This window comes from Curcuma longa, chromosome 12, assembly GCF_044706935.1.
Source record: "Curcuma longa cultivar G26 ecotype Majalengka, Jawa Barat chromosome 12, ITB_CL_G26_1.1, whole genome shotgun sequence".
Lineage (NCBI taxonomy): Eukaryota > Viridiplantae > Streptophyta > Magnoliopsida > Zingiberales > Zingiberaceae > Curcuma > Curcuma longa.
In genome coordinates this window covers 1413805-1441676 of record NC_133872.1, presented here as the reverse complement: position 1 = coordinate 1441676, position 27872 = coordinate 1413805, and the positions used below count along the sequence as shown (strand labels likewise).

The following is a 27872-nucleotide window of genomic DNA, read 5'->3' as shown; positions in this document are numbered from 1 at the left end:
TAAAGGTTAAAAGTTTGAATAATATAGGTACTATTAACTCTTTTTTTACTTTCATCACAAATGAAAAATAATTTTATATTCAATGAGGTACAGAAATAAAAATTAATAATAATAACAACCAACATGCTTAATACATTTAATAAATTATTGAATTAGAAAAAAATATGTAATGGCCAGCTAAATATGAGCTTGATTTGTGATTATAATTATGACTAATGTATTTCAAATTTAAAATCATAAACTAATAAAGAAAATTTATAAGCTTGAAAGGGTAAAATTATTAGCAACTAAGACGAATGGATCAAAACAATTATAAATTTCTTTTCACAAAAATGTCAATTCAAGTAGAAGATATAATGACACCCTAATAATCCTTATATTTAGATGCGTAAACAATTATAAATTTCTTTTTTAAGTTAATAGTAGATTTATTTTAATTTTTTCACTGTACCAACATTAAAAAAATGTTGGCTTCTGAGGGAATGCCTAATTCCATTCAGAAGTCAAAAGCACATGGTCTATGGCATTCATTAATTTTCACCATCACATTATTTAAGTAAGTAAATCCTTTTGGCTATCTTTAGCACATATTCCATGCCCGGGTAAGAAATAATTAACAACGAAACATGAAATAAGTGCCTCATTAGCCCATTCATGCATATGCACCTCAAGAGAATAATTAAGAGGGAAAATGCTATATGGCATGGTAAGTAACGCGTCGGTTCTCTATCAAGAACAGCAGTAGGGAGCAATCATTTCATGAAGTTCTAACCCCCACAACTAACGTTGTACTTATACTTACCTGAAAAATGAAAAGAGAGATATAAAGGCTCAATCTTTGGCCACCATTCTCTGTGATTTCCCACAGCTTTATTGAACTGCCATTTGCAAACAAGCGCAACACCAAGAAAGCTAGATAGACAGAATTTGGGAGGGATATTGCAGTTCAAGAAAGCTGTGGAAGATTACAAAGAAGGCCATCAACATAACCAACCCACACTAACACTGTAGAGCAGTAGAGGCAGAGCAGAGCAGCGCAGTGAATTAAACACAGTGGAAATGGAAAACCCAGACGGGCATATTTATAGAGGGAGTGAAGAGCATCGTGAGTCTTTGAAGACTGAATCAATCCCAATAAGAGTATGCATCTCAAGTTCTAAATCATTACCCCCTTCTCCATCTTTTCAAATTAAGTCTGATGCCCTACCACAAAAAGCTTGCAGACTTTTCGAGTCCCAGGTACATCCACTATGTATAATCCCGACTCGATTAATTAAATATAAAGGCGTGAATGAATTAGCGATAAATGCGGGAGGGGTAGAGAGAGGTCACCTTGTCGGGCCAACCGAGGCGCGCCCGTTGAGGTCGCCGCTTCCTGCTCCACGCCGTTGACCACCGTCTCGTCTCCACGTCCAATGACATGTGTTGTTTTCCTGAATAGTCTATTGTATTTGAGAAGCCTAAAGTGGACATTGTAAACGAGTACAGATTAATGGTCTATAGGAAGAAATAGGAAGAAATTAAAAACATCTATAACATGCTTCGTTGTTGCTCTTACACCGGCAAATCCCGGGGACGTGTTTTTTTTCCTCCTTTTCTTTTGGTGTGATGAGGTAAGTGGTCTTCGCTGTTCAGGAAGAGGCTTTTCCAGATTACCAACCAATTCGCAAGTCTGACAGAATCCTCATGCTCAGTAAGGAGCTGCAAACTACATTGATCCTTAATTTCCTCACTGTAACATCAAACATGCGTTAGTAAAATAGCTCAGGAAGGGATACATCAACTAGATTATCTCCTGTAAACGAGCGTACAAATTTACAATCATGGCGTAGTAGCAGGCATGCATGCTTAGAGAATTTACTATTTACAAATTAGTGTGCTGAGGAACTCCAGCACAGCCACCGTACACCTAGAACAAAAATAAGAAGCCACTTTAATTGAGAAAGAATGACTTCCAAGCAGTAGAATAGTTGGTAGTATCATGCTGCATGGATCTAAGTTTTATTTCTCTGTTTTTTGTTGGCTTGACTAGATTCCAACCTCTCATTCGATGAGCTTATAGTTATTTGTCTCTTTGTCATCCTTTTACCGTGAATTCTATCATTCTTCCTCGTAGAGGTCTTCCATCGATGATTCCTGACGCACTCGATAGACTCACTTTCTTCAAAAGTTTTATCGTTTTCCTCTTGTTCATTTCCCGATTCTTCCCTGTTGACATTTTCTTTGGGCATCTCCTTTCTTCGCTTCGTTCCTAAGACCCCTTCCAACTGTCTCCCAGTTAACTTCTGCAACTCCGGTACATAAGCCGAATTCTGACCATGACACAGAGTTAAGAGAGCAAATAAGTTACAAAAATATATATATAAAGTAGCAAGGACCTTACTCTGCCACCGGCTGTAATAAATTCAATCTTCTTTCCTGTCAAATAGAAGGTGACGTTACTTATGATTCAAAATTAGTCTAACATGAAACTTTGCATTTTTTTTTTTGTTTCTGTGCATAGTTGTGAGGGTATGCCGCTAATAAGAGAAAAACATCCAAACAAAAGGTAAATATATCCTCATAATAGGAAATATAGAAGAAAACATTACAATATGCTTCTAAAATTTTAATGAGATGCTAAATTTGATTAGCAAAGAATTTAAGGTTTGATTAGTAAAAGCAGTTAAATAAAAAAAAAAGCTGAAAATGAACCACATTATCATCATGGATACTCATTGCAAACTTGTAACTGGCATATCATTATTTGGCTTTTTGTAAATTCGATAACTGTTCACTATCACTGATTATTTTAATGAGATTTAATCCACTTGTAACAAACTTAGGAAGAGGCACCGGGGCACCGGGCAATGGGGCAAGTGCATAAAACTGAATAACTCAAAGTACAAACTGATGCTTCAGAAGGACACTCTTTAAAGCTGAAATTTAGTAAGCGGCCGTCAAGAATTCACCCATTTATAGAAATGCTCTCCAGTTTTCTCTGCACAATGGGGGAATGACTACGAACAGGTATAATTACCAGGACCTCTCAGTTACCTGTAACCAAATTGACAGGTAGATCAAGATGTTCAAGGGAAAAAAAGGGTGTCTTACCATTGATTGTGCCTGACTTTTTGCCCCAACGCAAATGAAACAACCATTCTTTTGGAAAGCAGCTGGAGTTTGCATCAACTTCAACCGCATGTTTGATAACCTATAGTGTTTTTTTTTTTTTTTTGCATTTGTTCTTACTAATCACAAATGTCTTTTACAAACACAAAAGTGTCAACTGGAGAAATTATATTCTACATTACCTCTCTGATGCATTTGTATAACGACTTGCCACTCTCTTTTGTCAAGCTTGAAGCAATTTGAAGGGGATGAATCTTTGCCTAAAACAGTACAGACACCTAGAATGTCATACTAATGCATTTTCAAATAAAGAAATCTCACACATGAAAATATAAACTCTACGATAAAGTTATACAACATGCATGGCACGAATGAAAGATACCAGGATTATCCTGGTGTGGTCAAAGACTGAATATTAGGGGGGGAAACATGCTATGTCTTTCACTACACACGCATATCATTACAGGTGTAGAAAGACATCAAATACCCTAAGAGTCTAATCACAAACTATTCCTAATGACTCTTCCCTAATGATTTCAAGTAGATATAATTTTGCAATGAACCTGTATTAGAAAAAAAAAATAGAAGAGGTTTTGAACTACCATCAGATGTAATTCTTCCAACTTGTGTTTTTTTATCCTAAAATTAGATGCAAAAAATATGGAATTTCATAGGTATGCCATAAATTTGTCTGTAGTCTTAGTCTCCAGGTCACTATGTTTAATGGTTTGTGCAAAGGATGCATCATAATGGTATAACTTGTGAAAGATATTATTACTCCTAGATGCACACGCACACAAAATATGTGGTTGCTAACATGCACATTTATGAACCATGATTCTCCTAGGATTTTCAGAAGTAGTTCCTTTGCAATGAAAGTTGAACATTAACTTTCTGTATTTCTGATGAGAAAGATTGTGGTTAACACCACAGAGACTTTTGTTATCCCCCACAACTACTATTACAACCATAATTAAAGAACACACTATACATCCTTGCATCCTTGTTAGTCTATGGTATTCTTCCAAATTCCCATCTTGATATTCTTTCTTTGTGTTTCGTTTCTGCACATAAATTACATCTGAGATAAGGCTGTGTCATCGTATAGATGCCTACCAACAGCTATATGGCATCAAGCAATCAAATGAAAAAGATCACAAGCATAAATAGATATGAGCAATGATATAGAAAAGTTGCATGATAACCTGGTAAAGAACTTCATCTGCAATCCAATTCCCAATGCCTGAAATAAAGCCCTGTGGAAAGAACATGAATTCCAAGTGAAAATAGTCTAATTGTATAAAGACAAACAGCAATTGAAGGTAAAACAAATAGGAATGATTCTTGGAATCTTGTATGGGCCCATGTACCAAAGTGGAACAAGTCTTGCAAAGAAATAAAAAAAAAATCCCAACATGGGGATAAAGTAAAGATAACAAAGTCAAAGATGAAAACAGGTGATATAGCCACTAGAGGGAAACTGCAGCATGTATAGCAACCACGTCTTGGGAAATATTAAAACAATGGCATGATCTACTGAATTGCACATTTCGTATTAGTCAGTCACAGTTATTTTGAGATTGTCTATTTGTCATATAGTTTACATATTCTGCTGATATTCTTAGTGTATCATGAAAGATTCATGTAGCCAACCATAAATAGTTGGAACAAATGTCTCAATGATGATGAAGATAGCATAGCCAAGAAATATAAATCAAGATATTTTTTCAAGAGGTAATGTGATGCAGGAGGATCCAAAGATTTTATCTTTTTTTTAGTTATTTTTTGTCATTTGCATTTTAAGATTTTGAATCCGTTTATGATTTTAAATCCGTTTACGATTTTTAAGAATTTGAGTCTGTTACGATTTTTTTCTTTCTGTTAAGATTTTTTTTTCATTCTTTATATCTTAGGATTTTTGGTCTATTTAAAAAATTATTTAAATGATGTTAAGAGAGTTCTTTTGGATAAATAATATTTTTGGCTGTATCGTTTATTTTCTTTTTCTCTATTTTCTGGTATTCTTCAGAATCAACAGGTTTTAGAAAATTATTTCTAGCGTTCACAATTGAACCAATGAAATTAATACTGTTCGCAGGATAATCGTTGTTCTATCCGATATTAGTTGATATCAGAGCGATTAGATCTCATGGATGGTCGTCGTGATCGTGATCGAGGTCATGATAAACAGGTTCAGGCTGAGGAAGCCTCACATTGTGATCGTAGCACCAGAGACGAGATACTTAAAGATCTACAGAGACAAGTCGTTAAATTATTCTAGCATCTAGTGACACAAGATCTTAAAGGTCATAAGTTCTTTTATCTTAATTTGGATTCCACTTTTGCAAAACTATCACAATTGCAAGAACCGTGGTTGAGATGAACTGTACGCAGATATCCAATTTCCAAATTCCAATTGAACTTCCCGAGTTTTCTAGTACGTTGCAAACCGAGGAATTCTTTGATTGGTTTGATGAGGTGGAAGGAATTTTTTATTATAAAGAAGATTTAGACGACAATATCAAAATAGTCGATAATCTAATTTATGACGATGATGAGGTGGTGAAGTTGACGATGAAGTTGGTGACGGTGTGTTGCAAGTTTCGAACACTGAGAATTCCCCAGTTGGAGGTGTCGTTGGCAGAAAAGAGCTTCCATTTTTTAGTTCTATTCAAAACGATAAGGAAAAGACATTTGCTAATCTGGAAACTACTGATAGTGAATTTGACATTTTGGATGTGGTGAGAAAAATAAATTTAGGGAGTTTTAAACAAACTCAAGACAGAAGCAATAGTTACAGATCAGAATTGTAGAAGTGGAAAGCAAGATGGTAAAATCAATACTGAGAAGGAATATCATCTCCAAGTAAAAGATAATGTGATGCCATTGGGTTTGAGATGCTTGCACCTAAACCAAAAATCAAAAGATCGATTTCGAATTTATCAAAAGGTTAGAAGGGAAACACAAAGAGATATCCAATATGTCCTTGTTAGAACAGAGTTTGTTTGTGGATGACAAGACTAAAATTGATACTGATATGCTCATCACTTATGCACATGTCGGCTCATCCAAGAAAGGAAGAAAAGTTTCTAATGCATTGCATGTTGAGAAAGATGTAGATAGCTCTTCAGAGAAATTAACATTAGCAGAAGACAACAAAAAGAAAGATGATCAATCTAGAACTAGTTCAACTAAAAAGCATAAAAGAAGAAGCATTGCTCAGTTAGAAAAGTGTAGGTCACCAATAGATCAATCAAGTAAATCAGAGTTAGTTGGTTCCAGAATAAAGATTTGGTGGCCATTGGATAGACGATTCTATCTAGGTGTTGTGCATTCCAATGATCCAGGAAACAAGAAACATACGATTCTTTTTTATGTTGGAGATTTTGTTTGGACTGTATTAACTCGTGATCATTTTCCTGTTGGCGAGTATAACAAGCTTAAAGATCAGAAACTTAGACCTTGTGAGATATTACAAAATATCAATAATAATACTTACAGGTTGCATCTTTAGTCACTTGAAGACTTCTGATGTCTTTAATGTTAAGCACTTGAGTCCTTATTTTGTGCATGTTGATGACACTAATATAAATTCGATAACGAGTTCTTTTCAACCCGGAGTGACTGCCCTTATTTTGTGCATGTTGATGACACTCATCTAAACTCGATAACGAGTTCTTTTCAACCCGGAGCGACTGATGCAACAAGATCCGAAGATTTTATCTTTTTATAGTTATTTTTCTCTTTTGCATTCTTTGATTTTGAATCCGTTTAGGATTTTTAAGATTTTAAGTCTGTTAAAAAATTTTCCTTTCTGCTAGGATTTTTTTCTTTCTATTAAGATTTGTTCCTTTTTTTATATCTTAGGATTTTAAGTCTATTTAAACAATTGTTTAGTTGATGTTAAGAGAGTTTTTTGTATAAATAATATTTTTGATCGTGCCATTTATTTTCTTTTTCCGTATTTTATGGTATTCTTCCGAATCAACAAGTTGTAGAAGATTATTTCCGGCATTTGTAGTGGAACCAATGGAATCAATACTATTCGCAGGATAATCGACATTCTGCCCGATTTCATAATGTCATTATAACAATAAGAGAGCCAAATAAATCAGCAATGCCATGTGCCTCACCAAACAATTTCAATCCTCAAGAAGGGTTTTCTGAGGACCATAACAGTTAGGAAAAATTAGCGCCATAAACTTAATAAAGGGAACTTGGCGTTATTCCCAATGATAAAATTTTCTAATATGAAACTTGAAGTATATAGCCATCTGCATTATGACTCAACTTGGTTCGCCATGTTTAACAAAATATAAAAGATAGATCGAATATAAAATGCAAAAGCATTGGTATTATGAGAATATAAATAATGAAAATGAATTTTTAGAATAATCATTTAACAAAATATAAAAGACAAAATGCAAGGATCTAAAACCTTATAAATGCATATAAAATAAAAATATATAGTATCATGTTAACATATTTCATTATTTTGGTCATGCTTGGCCGAAACCGAAATTGAAAATAGATAATCCTCAATTAAATATAGGATGATTCTGCTAGAAAAGCTTAATGGCATAAGCTCAATATTAAACTTCATGATCAAATATGCTTGATCTATGTGTCATCATAATTTTTATATCAATGGCCAGATACAAAAAAAATACTTTTTAACTTATTTTCACATGCATGAGAAAATATGAACATAATGTTTGTACCCCGAATGGTTGAGGAGAAATTTGGTACCCTAAGTGGTTTGACTGCAATTTTGATGTTTGAGCAAATGAGTTTCCGTTAGACCTTGTTTTGTTATTTGATATGTGTGTTTAAGTGTGCAGAGACTTAGGAGAACACATAGGACCATCCGATGACTCAAGGTCTGTTGTAATACGGGGAAGGGTGGTATGGGACACCCATAGACCGAAAGGACAAGGAATATTGGAGACAATTGTTCGTACAGTAGAAAGCATGAGCATGCGAGAAGAATGACATGAGGAATGAGCTGAAGAGCTCAGTGCATTCGAGAGATGAGAGATTTGATAGAAAAGTACACTGATGGAGCGAAAATGACACACAGGGAATGAGTAAGAAGGCTCGATATATCTAAGGGACAAGAAATCTAGAGGAAGTCTGCTTAAGGTAAGTTATTGTGAGTTGAGTGACTTGTATTCGGGACAAAAGGTAGAACTTAGGTTAGACAGACTCAATCTTAATAGACTAGTTTTGATCGATTGGAACTCCGGTCGACCGCAAAAATAGAACTAGTCTACCAATGCACAAGTTTATCTATTTATCTTTGAACAAGTTCGAAGTCGATTAATGCAAGAGGTCCGAGCAATTGGAAAACAAATTTAGTCGACCGGGAGTACACGTGGAGCGTGATCCAAGTCAGATGCAGAAGAGGCGATTAGAGATCCGATTGATCGAGTGGATTGATCAACTAGAGAGGACTCCAATTGACTGAAAGACTGCCACATCAACAGTGGTTATAAGTGAAGACTTGTTCGTGGATAAGATCGACAGTTGACTCAGCATTATGCGATCGATTAGATAGGATTTTTTGATTAACTAAATGTGTCACGTCAATAGATATGACAGTTTGAGGTTTAAGCTATAAAAGGAGACCAAGAGGCTTGAAGCAAAAGATGAACACACAAAATTATACTCTTCTCATACGAGCTGTCATTGTCATAGTGCTTTTACTTTATTCTTACTTCTTGCTACTATTATAATTGCTATTATAAGAGGTTTCTCCACCTCCGACCTTTTACCGAAGATGAGAAAGATAGTGGACTCTATATGCATAGGCCTTAGACATAGCAACCTAGAAGTTATTAACCAAGTAAATCATTGTGTTCGTCTAGTATGATTGTGTTTGTTTGTTCAGGTATTTTTATTCACTAATGTGTGTTTGTCCTTGTTAAAATCTTAGCAAGAGAAAGTTAAATTCTATTTGCAAGTTTGCTATTCACCCCTTCCATTTCTAGCGATCCTAAGTGCTTCCATTACTATGACATAAGGGATTTTTCATGAAACAAATGGAGACTAAGTAGAAACATATTGTGCGTGGTTATTTCATATGCATGTGTACATAATAATATGTTCTTGAATATCAATTATGCAATGATAGAAGATCACAGTACACGACAAGTAACATTTACACAAAAGTCACTACTTCAGATAACCTGATCAAGTAAGATGGCTTTTATTGCAATCTTCTTTTTGCTAAGGGATTCCACGAACTCATCAACTGGCATAAGCTCCAACAGGGCATCAGGGCCTAGCTCAGAAATTGGAGGTACAGATTGTGGCTGCACCAAGCAATATGCTTGTTTAAGAACAAGGAGTGTAATGATAAAGAAACTAGAACACTTTCATTCAAGAAAGAAATGCCAGAATGTACATCTTTGAGCAAGCGAACCCGGGCAAAACGTCTCTTATCAGTAAAACAGAACTCCACGCCATCATCTAGCTGCAGATGTGGCAGAGAAAGGATAGATTATTTATAGATCACAGAATTAATTTGAGTAGAAAACCCACTAAACTTCACAATTACTCAGACCATAGGAGAAAGCTCTAGGTATTACTAATTCACAATTATGAAAATTATGAAAATTTTATAATTGCTCACTTGTTCTCGAGGATATATTGAGACAAAATGAATATAGACTGGGATATACTACATATGAACATGCGAAAGAAGTCATAATCATACAAGTTACTCTTCTCTTTCAAATGCACAGACAAGATTGTACTTAATTGGACAAATTTGAAGCTCTAATCTTCACTAAGCATTTTGATTCTTTTTCTCCAGATACAAGCCAAAGGCTTTTCTTTTAGTATGATGCACGATTAGGCCTTGAGGAATTTCACAAAACTTTATCACATAATTTAAACTTGGTTTCACACAACTCACATCTCTACTAAAAATAAAAAATGAATCCTCATATGACAAAATGATAACCAAAGAAGACGAAAAGAGAAAATAAGAGGAATAGAAACAATAGAACATTGAGAAAAAAGAGAGTAAAAGTCGTACTTTAACAAACACCTTTGAGTACTTTGAAGGCCACTCATCGGAGTCGCTTACCGAAGACCTAAAGACAACTGAAGTAGTTCTATGAACAACTTAAACCTTGGTTATGTTTTCAACTTTTATTTCAAGCGAAAAGACAATCCAGAAGACCAAGAACACAACCTCACGTATTTAGTTACAGCGACGCCTTTGATACAAATGGCGCCCGTCATTCCTGGAACCACAGAAGACGAACGAGCAACTTAAGAGTTCATCAAACAGGTGGGATCCTAAAAGAAAAGAGTACCGACCAAAATGGAAAGTGGGGAATGGCGGTGAATCGAGGCGTAGCCATAGGTTCTTGCCCTTACGAAGGGCGGCGACGATGGTTTTGCCGACGAGGGTCACCTCAAGCTCGGACGCCGAGACTCCGTCGATGACCTTAGGGTCGTCCGCTACCGAGCACTCGCAGATCCTCTTCCCGGCGCAGTGCTCCTCGATCGCCCGTCGCGCCGCCTCCACCTCCGGTAATTCTGGCATCTCGCGCTCGCTATCCCGCGGTCCGTCTGTCGGTGCCTTAACCGGAACCCCAATCCTACGGAATCGCGATCCGAAACCCGATTACTCATCCTATTGAAATACGGTTTTAACATCTCTGACCGCGGTCTCCGTCCCCTGCCCCGCCATTGGCGGGGGCGGTGTGAACAAGGTTCCGGCTCCAACCGAAAGCTTGTTGGCGCACGAGCGTTCTTAATTTGCCGGCTATTCTGCCGCGTTCGACATTAATAACACCAAACGTGGCGGTGCGATCTGGTCAATTAGAGATCATGACGGCCACGGCACCCACGCGGCCTCGACCACAGCAGGCGTGCCGGTTGATGGAGCTAATCTCTCCGGCTTCGCTGGCGGCATTGCGCGTGGGGCTGTACCCCTCGCGCGGATAGCCTGATCTATAAGCATGTTGGGCCAAGGGGTGCATAGTCTCCGACGGCATTGACGTCCTGTCCCTCTCGATCGGCGCGACTTCGCCGGCGCCATCCTACGGCGGTCCCTCGCCAGGAAGCATCGGGAATATTCCGCCGTGGATCACCGCCGTCGGCGCAGGGACGATCGACGCTGGATTTCTCGGCTGTGGTTCTTCTCGGAAACGGCATGCGCGTTTGCGGCACGTCAATTTCCCTCCGCCCTCGCCAATATCTCATCGGCCGACGACATCAACCAACGCCGGTTGTCTCCGCCGGTATAACCAGAACACTAGCCAACCTCACGTCTCTCCGCGTCGACGGCCTCATCGTCTTCTGGAAGTCGAGTGGACTTGTGTCCATAATCGAATTCCGCGAAGAGCTAAAGTGATTGGGAGCTGTGGCAGCCATAATCTTCCGCGTGGAATTTGATCCCGACGGCTTAATGGCAGAGACCCACGTTACCGTGAATTCAGCGTGGCGTCGGGGACCTCGATGGTGTGTCCGCGCGTTTCGGGGGTGGCGGCTCTCGTGCGCTCCGTCCGACCAGAGTGATCCCCCGGCGAGGTAGGATGGGTGCTCATGATCACAGCGATGAATGCCGTGGTAATTGACGAGGCGGGGGAGAATGGCGGTTGGCGGAGGGCCACTAGCAATGGCCGCCGGTCACCTGCACCCGGAGCAGGCGGCGGACCAGGGGTTGGTCTACGACTTGGGGCCGGGTACGACGACTCTGTGGAGCTCCTATAGGGGCTAAATTACTCGATCGGCGAGAACCATCCCGCATTCATTGTAACAGGGGAAGACGAAATCCATTGCTGTGACGCGCGTGTCGGAATTTGGGGGTTCAACTGCCCGCCATTCTTGGACGCAGAGGAGGAAGTGATGTAAATGGGGGAGGTAGTGTTCCGGCGGAGGATAAGAAGTGTGGACGCGGGCGAGAAGGGGCGGCGGTACAGGTCTGAATTGGCCTCCAGAAGGTTAGTTACCACGAGGCTGTGGTTTGACGAGAATGGGGAAAGGAAGAAGCTTGACATGGCGGGAGCAAGGCGGGAAGAAGAGGCGGGTGAGTGCCCTTTTCCTAATCTTTAATAATGATATTTTAAATTAAACCGGAATCGGTTCGGTTCAATAATCACATAGATTCACACGGTTATGTTGGACCGGACCAGACCGGATTGTGACGTTTTTGAGCACTGTACAGAAACGTGATGATCACGCTCTGACCATAACAGCCGCAGCCAGAGATTAATGACTACAAAAATAGTTCTTTAATAAAGGAGTCAATTTTATTTGTGCATATATATTAGTCAGCAGCATGACTAACATGAGTCAGCAGCAAGATTAAATAAGTAAAAAACGTCGCTAACATGAGTCAGCACCATGCCTAAATTAATAAAATACAAAGATAAAAATAATATTTCTTATCATCATCGAATCAGCTAACTATATTAAATTCCAATATTTTTTATCTAATAAATGTAATAAACGTGTAAATAAATTAAGTCGAATCCAGTTTAATTATATCTGTAAACATCTAAACTATAGTCGAGGTATATTGAAGGAAATAAAGGTACAAGCTCAAAGGATACATCAAATCCTAAAGAAGGAAACATAGATTATCCAGGTGTAATCTTATTCCTGCTTTAATATATATATTTCTAAATGTATTATTTTTATTTCAACAGAATTATTTCTTAATTTGACTATTTATATTGCCTTATATATGACTTTTTTTCATTGGATAGATCCAGAAGTTTTGAAGATGACTGAAATGGATAAGGTAAACACACACAAATAATTCGCATTATGATTATGAAGTATGGGAAAGTGCCAACCGACCAAGAGAAAAATCTCGTAACTTATCCACTTGTGCCTCTCGTACGTCTCCATATGCCCTTTCGGTGGAGGTCCCACCAAACCAATTAGGCAGCGGAAGTTCCTCCATCCACTACACTTGGTCACATTTCACTCAACACACCAACCTCAAAAAGTAATTATTATTATTATTATTATTATTATTATTATTATTGATATACGATATTATAAATTAGATTTTTAAAAATGTAAAACAAACTAAATCTTGGCCATTATAACACCCTTACTAGAATTTTCTTAATTATATATTTATAAAATTAATGATTATGAATAATTCAAAAATGATCATTTTCATCAGGCCCTTTTGCGGTTGGAGACTTTAATTATTATTTTGCTGAACTGGTATCATTCAACTTAAGCAGCCAATCAAATAGCTGGTTACGATGCGGGTGAACGCCTTCGAGTGACTTAATATCGTGCGTGAAAGCTAAGCCGATGCCGATGTACGCCTCGAACGGCTGTTCCTTGCTTATAAATATACCGGTGGAGTGAGGGCATTCATTGCGGCCTGGGCTATCTTTCGCTTCGTCACCTCGGAGAGCGAAAGATCAGGGCGAGGTTAGGGTTTCGCCGGTGTATGGAAGAACGTGACATGGTGGGGGAGAAGCCGTCGGTGGAGCTCTGCAAGGGCGTCAATGGCCTCGACAAGATCGTGCTGAGGGAGGCTCGAGGCAGCTCGGCCGAGGTTTTCCTATTTCTTTGCTCCGGTTTCTTTTTTCTCTTCCATATTCCTTATCGTTTCGGGATTTGATTTTACTTGTTCTTCTCGATTATCCACAAGCGATTCAGACTTTTGAGGTCATTTGTCTCTTGTTCTGTGGTGTTTGGGCTGAATGGACCTCCGTGCATTCTCGACTGTTGCTCTCTCCAAACTCTTTCGGAACTTCAGAGTCTCCGTTATCCTAAACATTACAAGTGCATTTTAGCCGATCAATGACATGGTTGGGCGAGATAGGGATAGTATTCGGTCGTGCTTAAAATTCTTGAAAATAAGTTTATGGGTTTCCAGGGAAAAGTAACCGAGCAAGTGGGTTTGACTTTGGAATGTATATGTATTATTCTATTGAAAGCTCGAATCGAGGTGACAATACTTTCACTCATTGATATGGGTTTTTAAAATGGGAATCAGCATTAACCATAGTAAATTATCTTAGTTTTTGTTAAAGTTGATAAGCTAGTCACGTGGTTCAAAAGTTCAAATTGTTGGGAAACTTGACTTCCCAAATACAACATATTAATTGTTGAGATAATATTAGTTGCCACGAGTAGTTTTGACCACGGATTTGGTACCATATTAAATTTGTTTGACTAACTGTTTGTACCCCAATGGTTTGAGTTGTAGGAAAGAGATTTATCTATATATTTATAATTTTAATACTCATCCTTCATGTTTTGGAGGGTTTACTGAATTTTTTTTTCTCACATCTTGAAGTATTTTTATGTAGGTAGTATCTGAACAAGGGGCTTCTGTGCTGTTATATGTTAAACTTGATTGGCAATTAGGTAGCTCAAAAGTTTGATCTATTAGGAAAGACTGATCTATATACTTAACTTCTTGGTAGGTTTATCATTCAAAAGAATTTGTCATATTGTGTATGTGTTGTAGTATCTCTCTTTTGGAGAGTTGTGGAGTATGCCAAGAATTCATGGGTAGATGTGGGAAGTTGGATGTAGTAGCAAAATTCTTCCAATATGATTTTTTAAAAAAGATTTCCACTCGGTCTGATTCTGTTATGATTATTTAATTGTTTTTATTTCTTCTTTTGTTGCATTGTATTGGTTGATTTTGCTTATGGTTCATAGTTATTTCTACCTGTTGGGGCATTTTCTTTTCTACGCAGGTGTGCAACAAGTGCTCATTGCCCTATTCATAGGCAGCACATGTGCCAACAGTTAGGTGCACCGCAGCTAATTCAATTTGGGCCTAATATGAACTTATGGTCCTAATCCCTCTAGGATTCAACTTAAAACTCAATATTTAGTGTGTTTAACATTGTAGATGTATGGAGAACAATGTTGTGCACTTTCTCTGATTATCTGTAGGTCATTTTTCTCTGGTGTTTTTTAACGCTTGACTCATCTAGAGAATTTTCCATGTAAATTCTTTCATATTCTTGTGTTTATTATGTGTGCTTGTTGTGATATTTATATATTCACTATCTGTAGTTACAAGGTGCTAGTTGAAATTATCAATACCAAGATAAAAACAATTTTTTCAAGGATAGTTCTTTGAACAACATTTCAGACTTGTCAATTGAGTTTAATGGTGAGTGGAGTGTGGTAGTTTTCAATTCTACAATTTTACAGTTCAATATATATTTTTACAAAATGTTTAATTGCTTGAAAATACAACTGTATGCATTTCCACATTGCATCTAAATTGACCTGTTTGAGAGGGACAATATTTTTGTATTCTAATTGGAGGAGAAAAATCACACATATATATATTAGATGTAGGACTTTCATAAGACCTGGTGACATAATACATCATGTGGAACTAAGCTTCTACATTTCTCATACTATGCAACTATTAACTAGCACTCTTCCTCAAACAAAATTTATATTAATTAATGTTCAATTCATTACAAATTGATTTTTTTTTTTGACAATACAAAATCCAATCTGATAAAACACTTGAGGAAGATAAAGAAAATACAATGTTATTGCAGTGTTTGAGTTACTTCGATGGGTGCTGCTTTTTGCTGAAGTTGATATTATAGTCACTATCTGCTACCAAGGGAATTGAAAAGGAAGAAATCCTAGCCCTAAAGATTTAACTTGGCTTAAAAAATAACTCGAGAGAGATACAATTGTTTTATTCTAATTAAAGATTTAACTTGACATAATCCTAGCCCTAAAGATTACAAAATTTATATTAATTAATGTTCAATTCATTACAAATTGATTTTTTTTTGACAATACAAAATACAATCTGATAAAACACTTGAGGAAGATAAAGAAGATACAATGTTGTCACAGTGTTTGAGTTACTTTGATGGGTGCTGCTTTTTGCTGAAGTTGATATTATAGTCACTATCTGCTACCAAGGGAATTGAAAAAGGAAGAAATCCTAGCCCTAAAGATTTAACTTGGCTTAAAAAATAACTCGAGAGAGATACAATTGTTTTATTCTAATTAAAAGAGAATAATAAATCTGACATCCACCTAATGAAATAATACAAAATCTATGCAAACATACTAGCATTACTTTAACTAGTTGATTCCCCTTGGAACCTGATGCAATATTTCTTGGTTGAGGTTATACATGATAATTGATGTTGTGTCAGCTATAGACAACAAAATGCCTTGTAAGTCATATCCAGTGAGTTTCTATTACCGACTCCACTGGAAAAAGAGCAAAAATTTCCAAACGTCAATGGGAATGGTGCGCTGAATTCTGCCCTCTTATCTTTCTTATTTTCTTTGATCATTATCTAATAAAATACCTTTTTCATACATCAGTGACTGAGGAAAACAATTTTACAATTCCAAGGGTTGATTTCCTGTCCTAGAAAGAACTGGTGTTTCATATTAATTAAAGCAGTTCAGTCCATTTTCTTTTCTTTTTTTTGAATGTACTACCTGATATAGCACGTAATAGTGTTAGTGTTCCAAATCCCACTGTTCGCTGGTTCTGGTATCTTATCACTGCTTGAATCCCTACTTTATGCAAGCTTATCCTTCAACCTCTCTGGTCCCTGGATTTTTGTAGATTAAATCCCTGCTTGTGTGCATGGTTCTCTTATTTATTATGCTTGGGGTTCATTTGTATTATGTATTTGCAAGATGATTCTCGCATATATGACACAGTTAATTGATAGCTATAGTCTAAATAGCACCTGGTCCATCTACAGGTCTACTTATTTGGAGGCCATGTGACATCCTGGAAAAATGATCGTGGAGAGGAGCTACTTTTTCTCAGCAATAAGGTGTACTTGTATTAACTCCACTTATCAGTTTCCTAATGCAATACCTGAAGTGCCTATCATTCTGTAATGACTAGCTACCATTGGAATGTTATAGAACACAAGATTGAGGATAAAGAAGCTATGAATCCTCTCTCTCTCTCTCTCTCTCTCTCTCTATATATATATATATATATATGGCCAGAGGGAGGCATCATGACTAAACACTCAAGAAACTCATCTTTTTCAACCATATTCTCTAGCTTCATCAATATATTTTTGTTGAAGCCACTTTGGATTTTGATTTATATACTAAGTAATCCTCATGCTCAAACATAAGATTTTATCCTAGTGTTCTAGTATGATCATCTATGAAGGTGTCGAACTGTTCCTATATTTGGTTGTGTTTTCTTTTTCACTTTGCATTCATCTTTTCATGTTACCATCGGCATGCCTCATGTAATATACCAACACTATACAAACTGTTTATCTTTTTAGTATCATAACAGAAGCAGTATAGAGTTGAAGCATTATTTTGCTTCATGGTCAATTAAGTGAAATGCTATTCTCTATCTTTATATGAAATGTGTTATTTATTTTAACTTACTTGTATGTATATATTTTCATCTTCAGCTGCAGGCAAACATTTCTTTTAGTTACTTGACATGCAATTCTTTTTTTCCTCCATCTTTTTGAAGTATTATTTCTTTTTCCAATTTTTCAATCTTGATATTCTACCTATGACTCTTTGAGCTTTAACTTGAATAATCTTTTTCCAATTTATTCCATTATGGTGTTCTCTAATTGCCGCAATGGAGATTCCATACATGCAAAATATTGTTAGTTCATATTTTCGTTGGTAACATAAAATGAGTGTCTCTTTGCTCTGACTTTTTTCAATAGGGCTGCCATTTGTTTCTCCTTTTGGATGTAACGTTCTTATTAATCTGTACATCTGGTATAACATATATGCTAATATTTTTGATGCCTTGCTACCTTGACTAGTCAACTAGATGCCTAAATTCGTACCATATGTTTCTAGGCTATGTTGTCTAAATTTTTACCGACATTGTTTGTTAAAAGCAATAGTTAAAGTGATTTGGAAGCGGCATGATCAGATTAGCTGCTAGAAAAGGTACTTGTAGTTCCATAGGATGTCCATTGTCCATGCTGATAAAACTTGAGTAAATACAACCCTCCTAGATAGTTTAGTTTAGTATATTACCCCTTTACATAGGGTCAATTAGCTGCCACTTCTAGAATCATAGTTCATATACTCAGATTAACAAGCTGTTATTTGCTACTATATGTTCTGGCATCACACATTTTTTTTTAATATATGCAGGCTATTTTCAGACCGCCTAAAGCTATACGCGGTGGTATCCCAATCTGTTTTCCACAAGTAAGAGCTGTTATTATATATTTTCAATCTATGTGTTTGTCTCACAATTTTTTGATCTTGCCTACCTTGAGTTACTGTGCAAGTGCAGTTTTCAAGCCATGGAAATCTTGAACAACATGGATTTGCCAGGAACAAAATATGGTCTATTGACACTGATCCGCCATCATTGGTCTCTAATAGCCTGATCAAGACTTTTATTGATCTAATTCTTAAGCCAACTGATGATGATTTCAAGATTTGGCCTCATAGGTTTTTTTTCCTTCAAAAATTCTTTCTTTTGTTGGCTTCAAAAATTCTTAAGCCAACTGATGATAGAAATTGCCAATCTTTAATTGCAGTTATGAATTTCGCTTAAGAATTGCCTTGGCATCTGGGGGAGATCTTATCTTGATACCACGCATAAGAAATACCAATGCAGATGGAAAACCCTTCTCTTTTACATTTGCATATCACACTTATTTTTCTGTGTCTGACATCAGGTACGTAATCACATCTTTGTAATTTTTTTAAAATTGCCCTAAGTACCTTGTTTATTTTCTTAAAATTATGTTCTCAAGGGACTGTATGATGCCCAATATCCATTTTTAAGCCAAAAGACAAATCAGATACTGTTTCTGGTGCTAATGGAAGGACTAACAATGATGTCAAACTAATACCATTCTAGCAAGCTCAATGGTGCATGGACATCTTTGATAACTTGATCTCGAATATAGTTAACATGAATAATACTTCAACCATTGTTTTAATTTCTTTTAATGGATAGTTATGTTCCCAGCCTGAGAAAAAAAAATGATGAGATGATCTATATATATATATATATATATTAAAGATAACCAATAGATTTCTATTAGTTAGGAGTGGAATCTACTATAGTTGGAAGGTGGAGAGAAGGCCAAAGAAAATATTAGTTAATGTAAAAAGAAAGATAATTGATTTGAATATTACTAGTAATATAACATAGAGCACAATCTAGGGATAAGATTCAATCGCAAATAACTGAGATAAACACAACTGGATAATGATGTTGATGATTTTAATTATAAATGTAGATTTTCTGCAAGGCTTGTTAAGTACCTGGTAAATGCACTTTTATTCTCCTAGTAGTTGTCATGACTTTGACAAAATTGGTGCTAACAATTCAATTTAAATACTATTATGAACTTGTCGAGTATGCTATTGCTCTATACTTATATGGCGGAATATGGTATAATTGACATGACTATTTTTTTTCCAGTTCGACCTTAATGACAAATTTTCTTTTTGGTTTCAATTGCAATTGATTTTTAGTGAAGTGCGGATTGAAGGTCTGGAGACCTTGGACTACTTTGACAATTTAAAGGAAAGAGAACGATTCACAGAACAAGGAGATGCAATTACTTTTGAGTCTGAAGTAAGTCGATCAGTATGTTAACAGGTTGCGGCCTTTGAGGTTTGAACTATGATTTTTATGCTAATTCATTTTGCACAAAAGGTGGACAAAATATACTTGAGCACGCCAGACAAGATTGCGATCATAGATCATGAAAAGAAACGAACATTTGTTTTGCGCAAAGATGGACTTCCAGATGCTGGTGAGTTTATCGCCTTAATTCTATTTGTCATTTACTACCTAAGGTCTGAACAATTGAAGTTGGCTTACGTGTAACACAACCAAACAGTGTAATACTGGCATTGCATCTGAAGCAACCATGTTTTCATGTTTCAAAAGGCTTGCCTGCACTTTGGAGCATGTGCTCCTAGAAAGATTATGCCATTTTATATTACCTTCTCTTAACCACTGCAGTGGTGTGGAACCCTTGGGATAAAAGGGCCAAAGCAATTCCAGATCTTGGAGATGACGACTACAAGCGTATGCTGTGCGTTGAAGCTGCAGCCATTGAGAAGCCCATCACCTTGAAGCCTGGGGAGGAATGGAAGGGAAAGCTAGAGCTTTCTGCAGTTCCTTCCAGTTACTGCAGTGGGCAATTAGACCCTCAAAAGGTTCTTCAAGGATGAAGGAGATAATATATAGCATTGATATCGTGCTCAGGTATTTTTTTTCTTTTGCAAGACCTTTGGTGTCTATTGCCTCGTAAATGTGAGATGGTTATGAACTGACAATTTCCATTTGAATTATTCTACTTATTCGAGGGAAATATTATATGGTATCGCCTAGGGTATCTAAAACTAAATGAGATCTTGGCAATATCATCTTTAATTCATTTGCGCTTGCTCATGCATCACGTTGTGATGGTGAAGTAGTATAACTTTGAGACAATTTTAAGTTGGCCAAGTGGTCCATGCTAATCTTTTACCATTCGGTTGTCAATGCAGGCACTATTTTATTGGGTAATGGTGCTTGAGGTAGCGTTGGACCCCTGTTCTTCGTTCTTCTGCATGGTTTTTCTTCGCTGTAGCGAAGTTTCAGTGGAATAATTGTACAATAATGTTCTGTATCTCTGTCTTAGACAGAAGCTCCAAACCTGAATCATGAATCTGATATGTTTATTGAGAAAGTTAAGAGGCGTCTTCCATTGCCTCGTTATATGTTGGTGCTTTTTGCCTTTAGTTTTATGCTACCATAATCCACCAAATCATTAAGTTGGTGCTTCTCATCAGGGCGGCACGGAAAGGTGAACGATGTAATCAGATTCTTTTTTTTCAAAATTAATTTTTTTATTGTAATAAAATATGATCTATCGTTGCAAGGTGAACGAGAGGATGCATCGTACCAGAGGCCAGTAAGCATGAATAACTGGAGAAAAGGGTACATGAACAAAAACATTTTGGTTGACCAATGTCATCGCTACGTTTGTTTCACAAAAATAATTGACTGTGGAAACAATCGGCCTAGTTTAAGTGCTGAATCAATCAAAATTCGTATTGCCACCTTAAAAATGATGCGATCATGCACATTAAGGAAGAAAATTGAAGTTAATAACCTCCGAAAATTTTGATTGCCTGTGGAACTACACCCTTTAAATGAGACACAATGAATTGGCTGCATAAATCGCTATAAAAACTATGCAACCATGAATATATAGGAAGGTTAACAAAGAAACGAATGGCACATTTCAGAGAAAATGTTGATTGCCATGTGAAGCTGGAGCAGCTGAGAAGCCACCAACTGGATCACCAAAAGGATTGGCTGAGCCCATCTGCTGTTGAGGTTGGTAAGGCACCATCATCGTTTGCTGCGGCAGTTGTTGGTGATAATATTGCTGCTGATGATACATTGGGTATTGTTGCTGTTGCAGTTGCTGTTGATAGTAGAATTGCTGCTGCTGCTGAGCCATCATTGCCATCTGCACATTTGGTGGTGGCGCAATGCCATTTGACATAGCAAAGGGGTCTCTGTAGTGAAAGGGATCGGCATCCATACTGCCACCGTTGCATGCTGTGGCGATCTGCTGTCTCCTGGCTGAGTCTTCATAGAGGCTGTCAAGCAAGAGTTTGTCGAAACCACCAGCCTGAACAACCAAATCAACTGTTTGAATTGTGAAGGTGAGCGATAAGTAGATTGTGATGGCATTAGATCACAAAATTTACCAGTTTACTTTCAACCATTTGGCTGGTGCCGGTGCTTGGGGTAGTGACCAATGCCAACTCCCATCCAGAAGAATCAGTTGCAAACAAGTCAATGGTTGATGGACCCTTCGCAGCATCACCTGTAAAAGTAAGAAATGATTTATAATAGTGATTTGCAACACAAGTATGTTTTCAATACAGAAATATTACAGTGAATTTAGTAGTTCTTTGCATGTAGAGTATGATGCCAACTATGCAAAGTAGAGATGCAATCCTCACCTGGAGAAATTATGGCAAGAGCCAATGCATTGCTCTCCTCAAGTTCAGCAGCAGCAGGATTTATTTCATCCAAGCCCTAAATTATGAGAGAAGAGATGGTTGTGTTTCTCTTAGTGTAGCTTTATTATGGGGTGAAAAAGATCATGTAGAAGGATGCACAGAAATTACCAGTAAGTCTGCGGTGGTAGCAGGTGGAGGTTCAACTTCTGCTAAAGGTTCAGGTTCGGGTTCGGGTGGTGGTTGCTCCGCTGCAGGTGGCTCTTCCTTTTCTTCTTCAGCTAGTTTTTCTTCCACGGGAGCAGCTTCTTCTTGATTGTAAGTTAGCAGGTTCTTCTCTTCATATTCCTAGTTCGATATTAGGAGCCATATATATGGTGTATTATTGTTTACAGGGGGACAAGTTTGTGAAAAACAAACTTGAATAGTTAAAATTATGGTTCATAAGATTTCCAAGACATGTAAACTAGGATGTGAATGGACGAATAACATGTTGTCGAGATTTTAAAAAGAATTGTTTTCAAGGATATTGATCTTGAGAAGTTGTTGGATACAAACAACTTGACATGTAAACATCCAAACTTGGAAACATCAACTGAAGTAGTGAAGTTGGATGGCCCTTCCACTTAAATTGTTCATGCTTCACAGCGAACAATAATGTGGTAGCAAGGCTAAAGCTTGATAATTCAAGTGTGCACTTTTCCATGATTTCTGATGGAGCCTTAGACTTCTAAATTTAAGTATGTTTCTTTCAATGATTCATGAGTTTTGTGGATATAACAATGAAAGGTACTTTATCTACAAGATATAAAATTCAAGAAAAATATAGAATTAGTAACTTAGAACTGATTGAGCTACTAGAAATCTATGGGGAAAAAAACATTAAGATCAAAAATAACCTATTTAAAATAATGACTCACCAGTTTCTTACTTGAAACAGACCCAACCCCAGGTGCTTCTCTGATATATTCTTCCATTGTAGCAAGGAATGAAGGGGGTGGCTAGAATATAGATTACAGACTGTCAGTAGGAGATCAACTTTGCAGCAAAAGTAGTATAATAATCAGCCAAGATCAAATGAACCTTCTAAACATGAAAATGAGCACTATTTTTGGTACTATTGTTCAAGTAGTCGTCATTAATTTTGAAAGCGCGTTTAGTAAAATTTAAGATATCTGCTGCAATGAGATGCAGTCATTTTCTCTGAAATACCCTTCATGGTCAAGATATCAAAAAGTAAAATCCTCTCTCCTTAAGAAATGCTAAAATCCAACATATCATGGGGATTAAAACTAGTGAAATAAAATTGCGACTTCAACCTTATGGTTAGTTTAGTTGGTAAGAAATCACAGGTATCACCAAGAAAGATTGATATGAGACCTGTCTCAAAGTGGGGAACTGAAAGTTCCTCGCAAGCTCCAAATGTTTGCAGAATTCGTAGAACTCGGAAAGAGCATCGGCCTATATGAGATTTCAGAAAACAATCCAACTGTGCATTAATCTTTTCTAAAGAATATTTTGATATAAATTGTTGATTGTGAACTAAGGACACTACTACCTGCTGTCCAGCTCTCTTATAAATATCAAGTGCTTTGATGGCATCATATTTTGACATCTCAAAGAACTGCATAAGAAATAATTATAAACTCATTTCAAGGAATTATTCCTCTTTTAGTTACGATATGTTAAATATATATGTAAGCATTGAATTACCATATCTACGAGGTTGATGATGCCATCATTTATTGAACAATATATTTTAAAGCTCTCTTTTAGAACCTAAAAGATAAAACAGGAAAATCGTGAGCTTCATGTTAATATGCAGGAACTATTAGATTTTTCTATAAGAAATTTACCAAAATTGACTCACATTAATTATTTCTTCATGACATAAAATGAGTATCTACTTTTGTTAGTTCTTCTAAAAGTATCGGCACACATCACCCACAAATAGTACAAGTAATAATCCAAATGTAAGAGAAAATTGAGGATCATGGTTTAGAAAAGGAATTCTTTGCTAATGGAAGCAACTAGCAAGTATATGTAGCTTCAATGGATTAGCATATAGCAGTATGTAACTTCAATAGGGACGGGCATGTCGACTTTGTTGGACAGCACAAAGGAAAAATGCTCATAACCAATATCAACTATAACCTGTTTTATTTTCCTTGTCAGAAAGAAGAAAGACTTCACTTGGAAGTAAGAAATCCACATTGCTAACCTCAATTCCTCTACATTATTCTGAAACCTAGGTATCACAATTCACAAATAACGATAGAAGTACTATATATATCACAAAGGAAGTTGAAGTTGATTAATGACAAAATGAATAAGGACCAGCAAAAAGTAGCACAAGAGAACAAGACTTAAAACACCAAACAGTAGAAACAAGTACACATGGAATTATACAAAAATACATGAAAAGGAAAGTTTAGCTTCTCCAGGGTATTAGCATGAAGACAGGCAGACCACAATTTAAATTGTACCAGAGCCAATGCATATTGAACGAGCAAATTTCCACATGCAGCTCCTTCAGGCTACAAATTCAACCAGATCGTGTAAGTAGGGAACAAAAAAATGGTGTAAAAAGAAAGAAACATGGTCCAATTATTTTTTCCAAAATATTCCGGTTGCATATGAAGATTAATATTGGCAGATGCTTTACCTGGCAATTAATAAGACGGAAGAGAAGTTGTTGTAAGGCAGGCAACTGTTCTAACAGATCAGGGCAACATAAAGTTCTAGTTCGACTATGTCCCTGCAAACAAAGATGAAACGAAAAATAATGTTTTGATTTCTATATGTTAGCAAACATATGCAATAAATACAAGAGTGGGTCTACCTTAACGGACTGCTGCTGTGGGGTCTTCATTACACGTTCTGATTCAATATCATATTTTAAGATCCTAAAACATTCAAGTCGCTCTTCTAGGTAGTTTGCATATGTTCGTACCCATGCAGAGCAATCCCAAGCTACAGGAATGAGAAAATTAAATAGTATGCATGTACTTTCTCCTCATAACTGTATATATAACAAAAAAGGTGAGATTAAATTTTATTAGAATTGAAAAGGAAACAAACCCAAAGGACATGAATCATCCTTAAAGTTGGATATCTGAAGAATACTGCCTCGACGAGAATAGCTTAATAGCTCCTCTCGAAATGTAGGATCACCTTCCCTCATTGTCCTGTGAATTACTATCAATGTTTTCATTGCAACCTGTAAATTTTCATCAAGACTAAAGATCACTTTCAAGTTACATATAAACATCTGTGAAACTTAAAAGAGGCCAACATGTAAAGCACCCAAAACAAATTCCTGATGCTTCAGTATATGATCAGAAAGAAAGAGCATCAAAAGGATAACTAGAAGCCTAGTACTCAGACAAATCAAGTATCATACTGCTTCTTATGTTTGTGTTTTTAGAATCATACTATTCTACAATCTATTTTTTCGCAAAGCAAGTTGTATAATGTGCTTTCTTACATGCCATTACAGCCACTGAAACAAACTCCATTGAAAACGACAGCTAAAATGTAAGACGAAGAACAAAAGCAATTGATTCAACAAAGACAAAACTCGCAAGTCACAATAACATGCTTTAGAGAATCTGGATTTCACATACCGTCCAATTACGGGTCTTGGACAGCCTTCTGCCTAGCGCATAGATGCAGTAAGCTACATCGGCTCGCGGGCGAACCACCGAGGTAGCAGCAAAAATCGCTGAAACAAAAATATTAGCTTCAACTTTTAAGGTCCTGATGCAAATCTCCACATGAAGGGCGTCGGACGAATTGAAGTTTTAAATAAGTGAATGAAGCTTCAATGGCATAACAAATCGACAGCAAAGTACAAATGCCGATCAAACAGAAAAAGAACCACTCACTCCGCACGTGTCGCTCCTTCGGGGGGCATTCTACATGGTTTGTTGCTTTGACGATAGCAATATCCAAGTCCTTGCACCAAATCAACGAAGGAAGAAATACAACAAACAAAAATTAGACAGTCTACATTCCGACCAATCTTAAGATACATCGCGTTAAGATAAAGATTTAAACTTTCCATTGAAGGAATGAATCACAGACCTTGAATTCGCTATTGACCTTCGCGAGACCAACTTTGGTAGAATCCTTGAGGGCTCCGTAGGCCTTCCGCCATGTCCCCATCCACCCCGTCCTGGCCTCGATCGATTTCTCCTTCCCCCGCTAACCTCACCGTTCCTATCCCTAAAGGAGGAAGAGAGAGAACGAGAGGCGATCGCTTACCGAGTCGCAAACGCGAGCCCTCTCACCAACCCGCCACCTCCGGCTTCCCCTTCTTCCTCTTCTCTCTCCTCCAAACTCGCGCTCGGGTTTTCTATAACGAGGATTCGAGTTGATATGCTCACCCCATCCTACCGCATTTTTGTGCTCCATGAGCCCTGTTTTCCCGGACCACAAGGTCACAGCAGCGTACAATTAACAAAAATAGGCGCAGTTTAGAAAATAGATTCATTCCAGGACGATGAGTGATCGCCCGCGAGTCACGTGCTTTCCACTCACTCTCACTTTCTTTTTTTTTTAAATCCATTAAATGAATTTGAGAAAGTGGAAACAAAGTAATTTTTTCAATATGCATTCAAGGGGAACTTTAATTTTCGTGTGATTTAAAGATCATAAATTTAAATTATGAAAATAAATTAATAAGATTGCATAATATAATAGATTCTTTTTTGAGATCGCATTGATATAAACTTCTTTTTTGTGATTTTTTTTTTAATTTATTTGACAGATGGAATATAAAATTGTACCGTCTAGGATTAAATTGATAATATTTATTTACACCATGTTAATGAATTATTGACCTTTAATATTTAACCTTCAAAAGCTTCGTCTCTCTATTTCAATAGTTTCATATTAGTATAGTGGTAAGGTACTTAGTGATTAATTTACATATTTACGGTTAAAATCTCAATTATGATATATTATTTTTAGATTTATTTTAGTAGTCAATAAAAATTTTTTATGGGATCCATCACCTCTTGAATTAATAGGATTATGATATCTAAATTATCAAAATAATAATAATGATAATTTCAGATATTTTTTCTGTGTATCCTCTATTTTAATTTTTCTATTTCTATTGTATTTTGTAACTTTTTTATTTTTAAATTTTGTTAAGCCTGATTTCCTTTAATTTATACTCTCATAATTAATTATTCCTGTTAACGAAAAATCCTATAATTTACATTAACATATATCCTTTTTTTCATATATTTTTTTATTTTTTTCATTCAGTATAAAATCGCTCACACATATGAGTTGATGATCAAATTTCAGTTATAATATATTATTTTACATATTTATTAGTAATCTATATATATATATTTTTAATACATTTAATTTTCAGAATATTAAAAATTAAATCATGTTTATTAAAATAATATTTTAATTACATTATAAGCGCAGCAAAATTTATAATTAAAATTTTTAAGTTTGATAAAAAAATTTAATAAATAAATTTTAAAACATCTAAGTTAGCTTCACCGTGGACACCCGTCGTCTAGCCATCACAAGCCCTTTTTTTTTATAATTTATAAATTATTTTTTTATTTTAATTAATTTGATTTATTCAATTTGATCAAATAAAAAATTTTAAAATTAAATTTAAATTAATTAATTTATTCGACTTAATTTGAACTTTTAAATCAAATCAAATTTAATTTATAACCATTTTTATTAATTTATTACTATTCTATCACGATCCCTTTTCTTCTGAGGACTTCCGATCTTTATAATTCGGACTCGAAGTCCTCTCTCTCATTTTCGGTAGT

At 36.4% G+C, this 27872-nt stretch overlaps 2 protein-coding genes and 1 pseudogene across 2 annotated transcripts; 1 reads left to right on the top strand and 2 right to left on the bottom strand.

Moving 5' to 3' along the window:
- Positions 1–1145: 1145 nt before the first annotated feature.
- LOC141843059 (formamidopyrimidine-DNA glycosylase-like) lies at positions 1146–10710 on the bottom strand (annotated as a pseudogene).
- A 2768-nt stretch (positions 10711–13478) lies between these two features.
- Positions 13479–20800, top strand: LOC141842632 (putative glucose-6-phosphate 1-epimerase). Its single transcript, XM_074730680.1, has 9 exons — positions 13479–13654; positions 16824–16898; positions 18220–18276; positions 18365–18525; positions 18615–18755; positions 19564–19666; positions 19748–19847; positions 20060–20305; positions 20590–20800. The coding sequence occupies exons 1-8, from the start codon at positions 13547–13549 to the stop codon at positions 20269–20271; spliced, it is 957 nt and encodes a 318-aa protein (XP_074586781.1). The 5' UTR covers positions 13479–13546; the 3' UTR covers positions 20272–20305; positions 20590–20800.
- A 176-nt stretch (positions 20801–20976) lies between these two features.
- Positions 20977–26226, bottom strand: LOC141842631 (putative clathrin assembly protein At5g57200). Its single transcript, XM_074730678.1, has 15 exons — positions 26146–26226; positions 25947–26016; positions 25686–25783; positions 25141–25279; positions 24902–25032; positions 24725–24817; positions 24546–24596; positions 23773–23838; positions 23618–23683; positions 23440–23520; positions 22980–23060; positions 22231–22407; positions 22063–22138; positions 21805–21923; positions 20977–21725 (listed from the first exon to the last, which is right to left on the bottom strand). Exons 1-15 carry the CDS (start codon positions 26224–26226, stop codon positions 21330–21332), a joined length of 1725 nt encoding a protein of 574 aa, XP_074586779.1. The 3' UTR covers positions 20977–21329.
- Between the last annotated feature and the right edge of the window lie 1646 nt (positions 26227–27872).

Coding starts and splice junctions, on each gene's coding strand:
- LOC141842632 (XM_074730680.1), top strand. CDS start 13,547: ATGGAAGAACGTGACATGGTGGGGGAGAAGCCGTCGGTGGAGCTCTGC. Junction 13,655..16,823: donor CTCGAGGCAGCTCGGCCGAG/GTTTTCCTATTT, acceptor GTCCATCTACAG/GTCTACTTATTTGGAGGCCA. Junction 16,899..18,219: donor TACTTTTTCTCAGCAATAAG/GTGTACTTGTAT, acceptor TAATATATGCAG/GCTATTTTCAGACCGCCTAA.
- LOC141842631 (XM_074730678.1), bottom strand. CDS start 26,226: ATGGGGACATGGCGGAAGGCCTACGGAGCCCTCAAGGATTCTACCAAA. Junction 24,597..24,724: donor TCCGTCTTATTAATTGCCAG/GTAAAGCATCTG, acceptor TTGAATTTGTAG/CCTGAAGGAGCTGCATGTGG. Junction 23,061..23,439: donor AGTTCCCCACTTTGAGACAG/GTCTCATATCAA, acceptor TCTATATTCTAG/CCACCCCCTTCATTCCTTGC.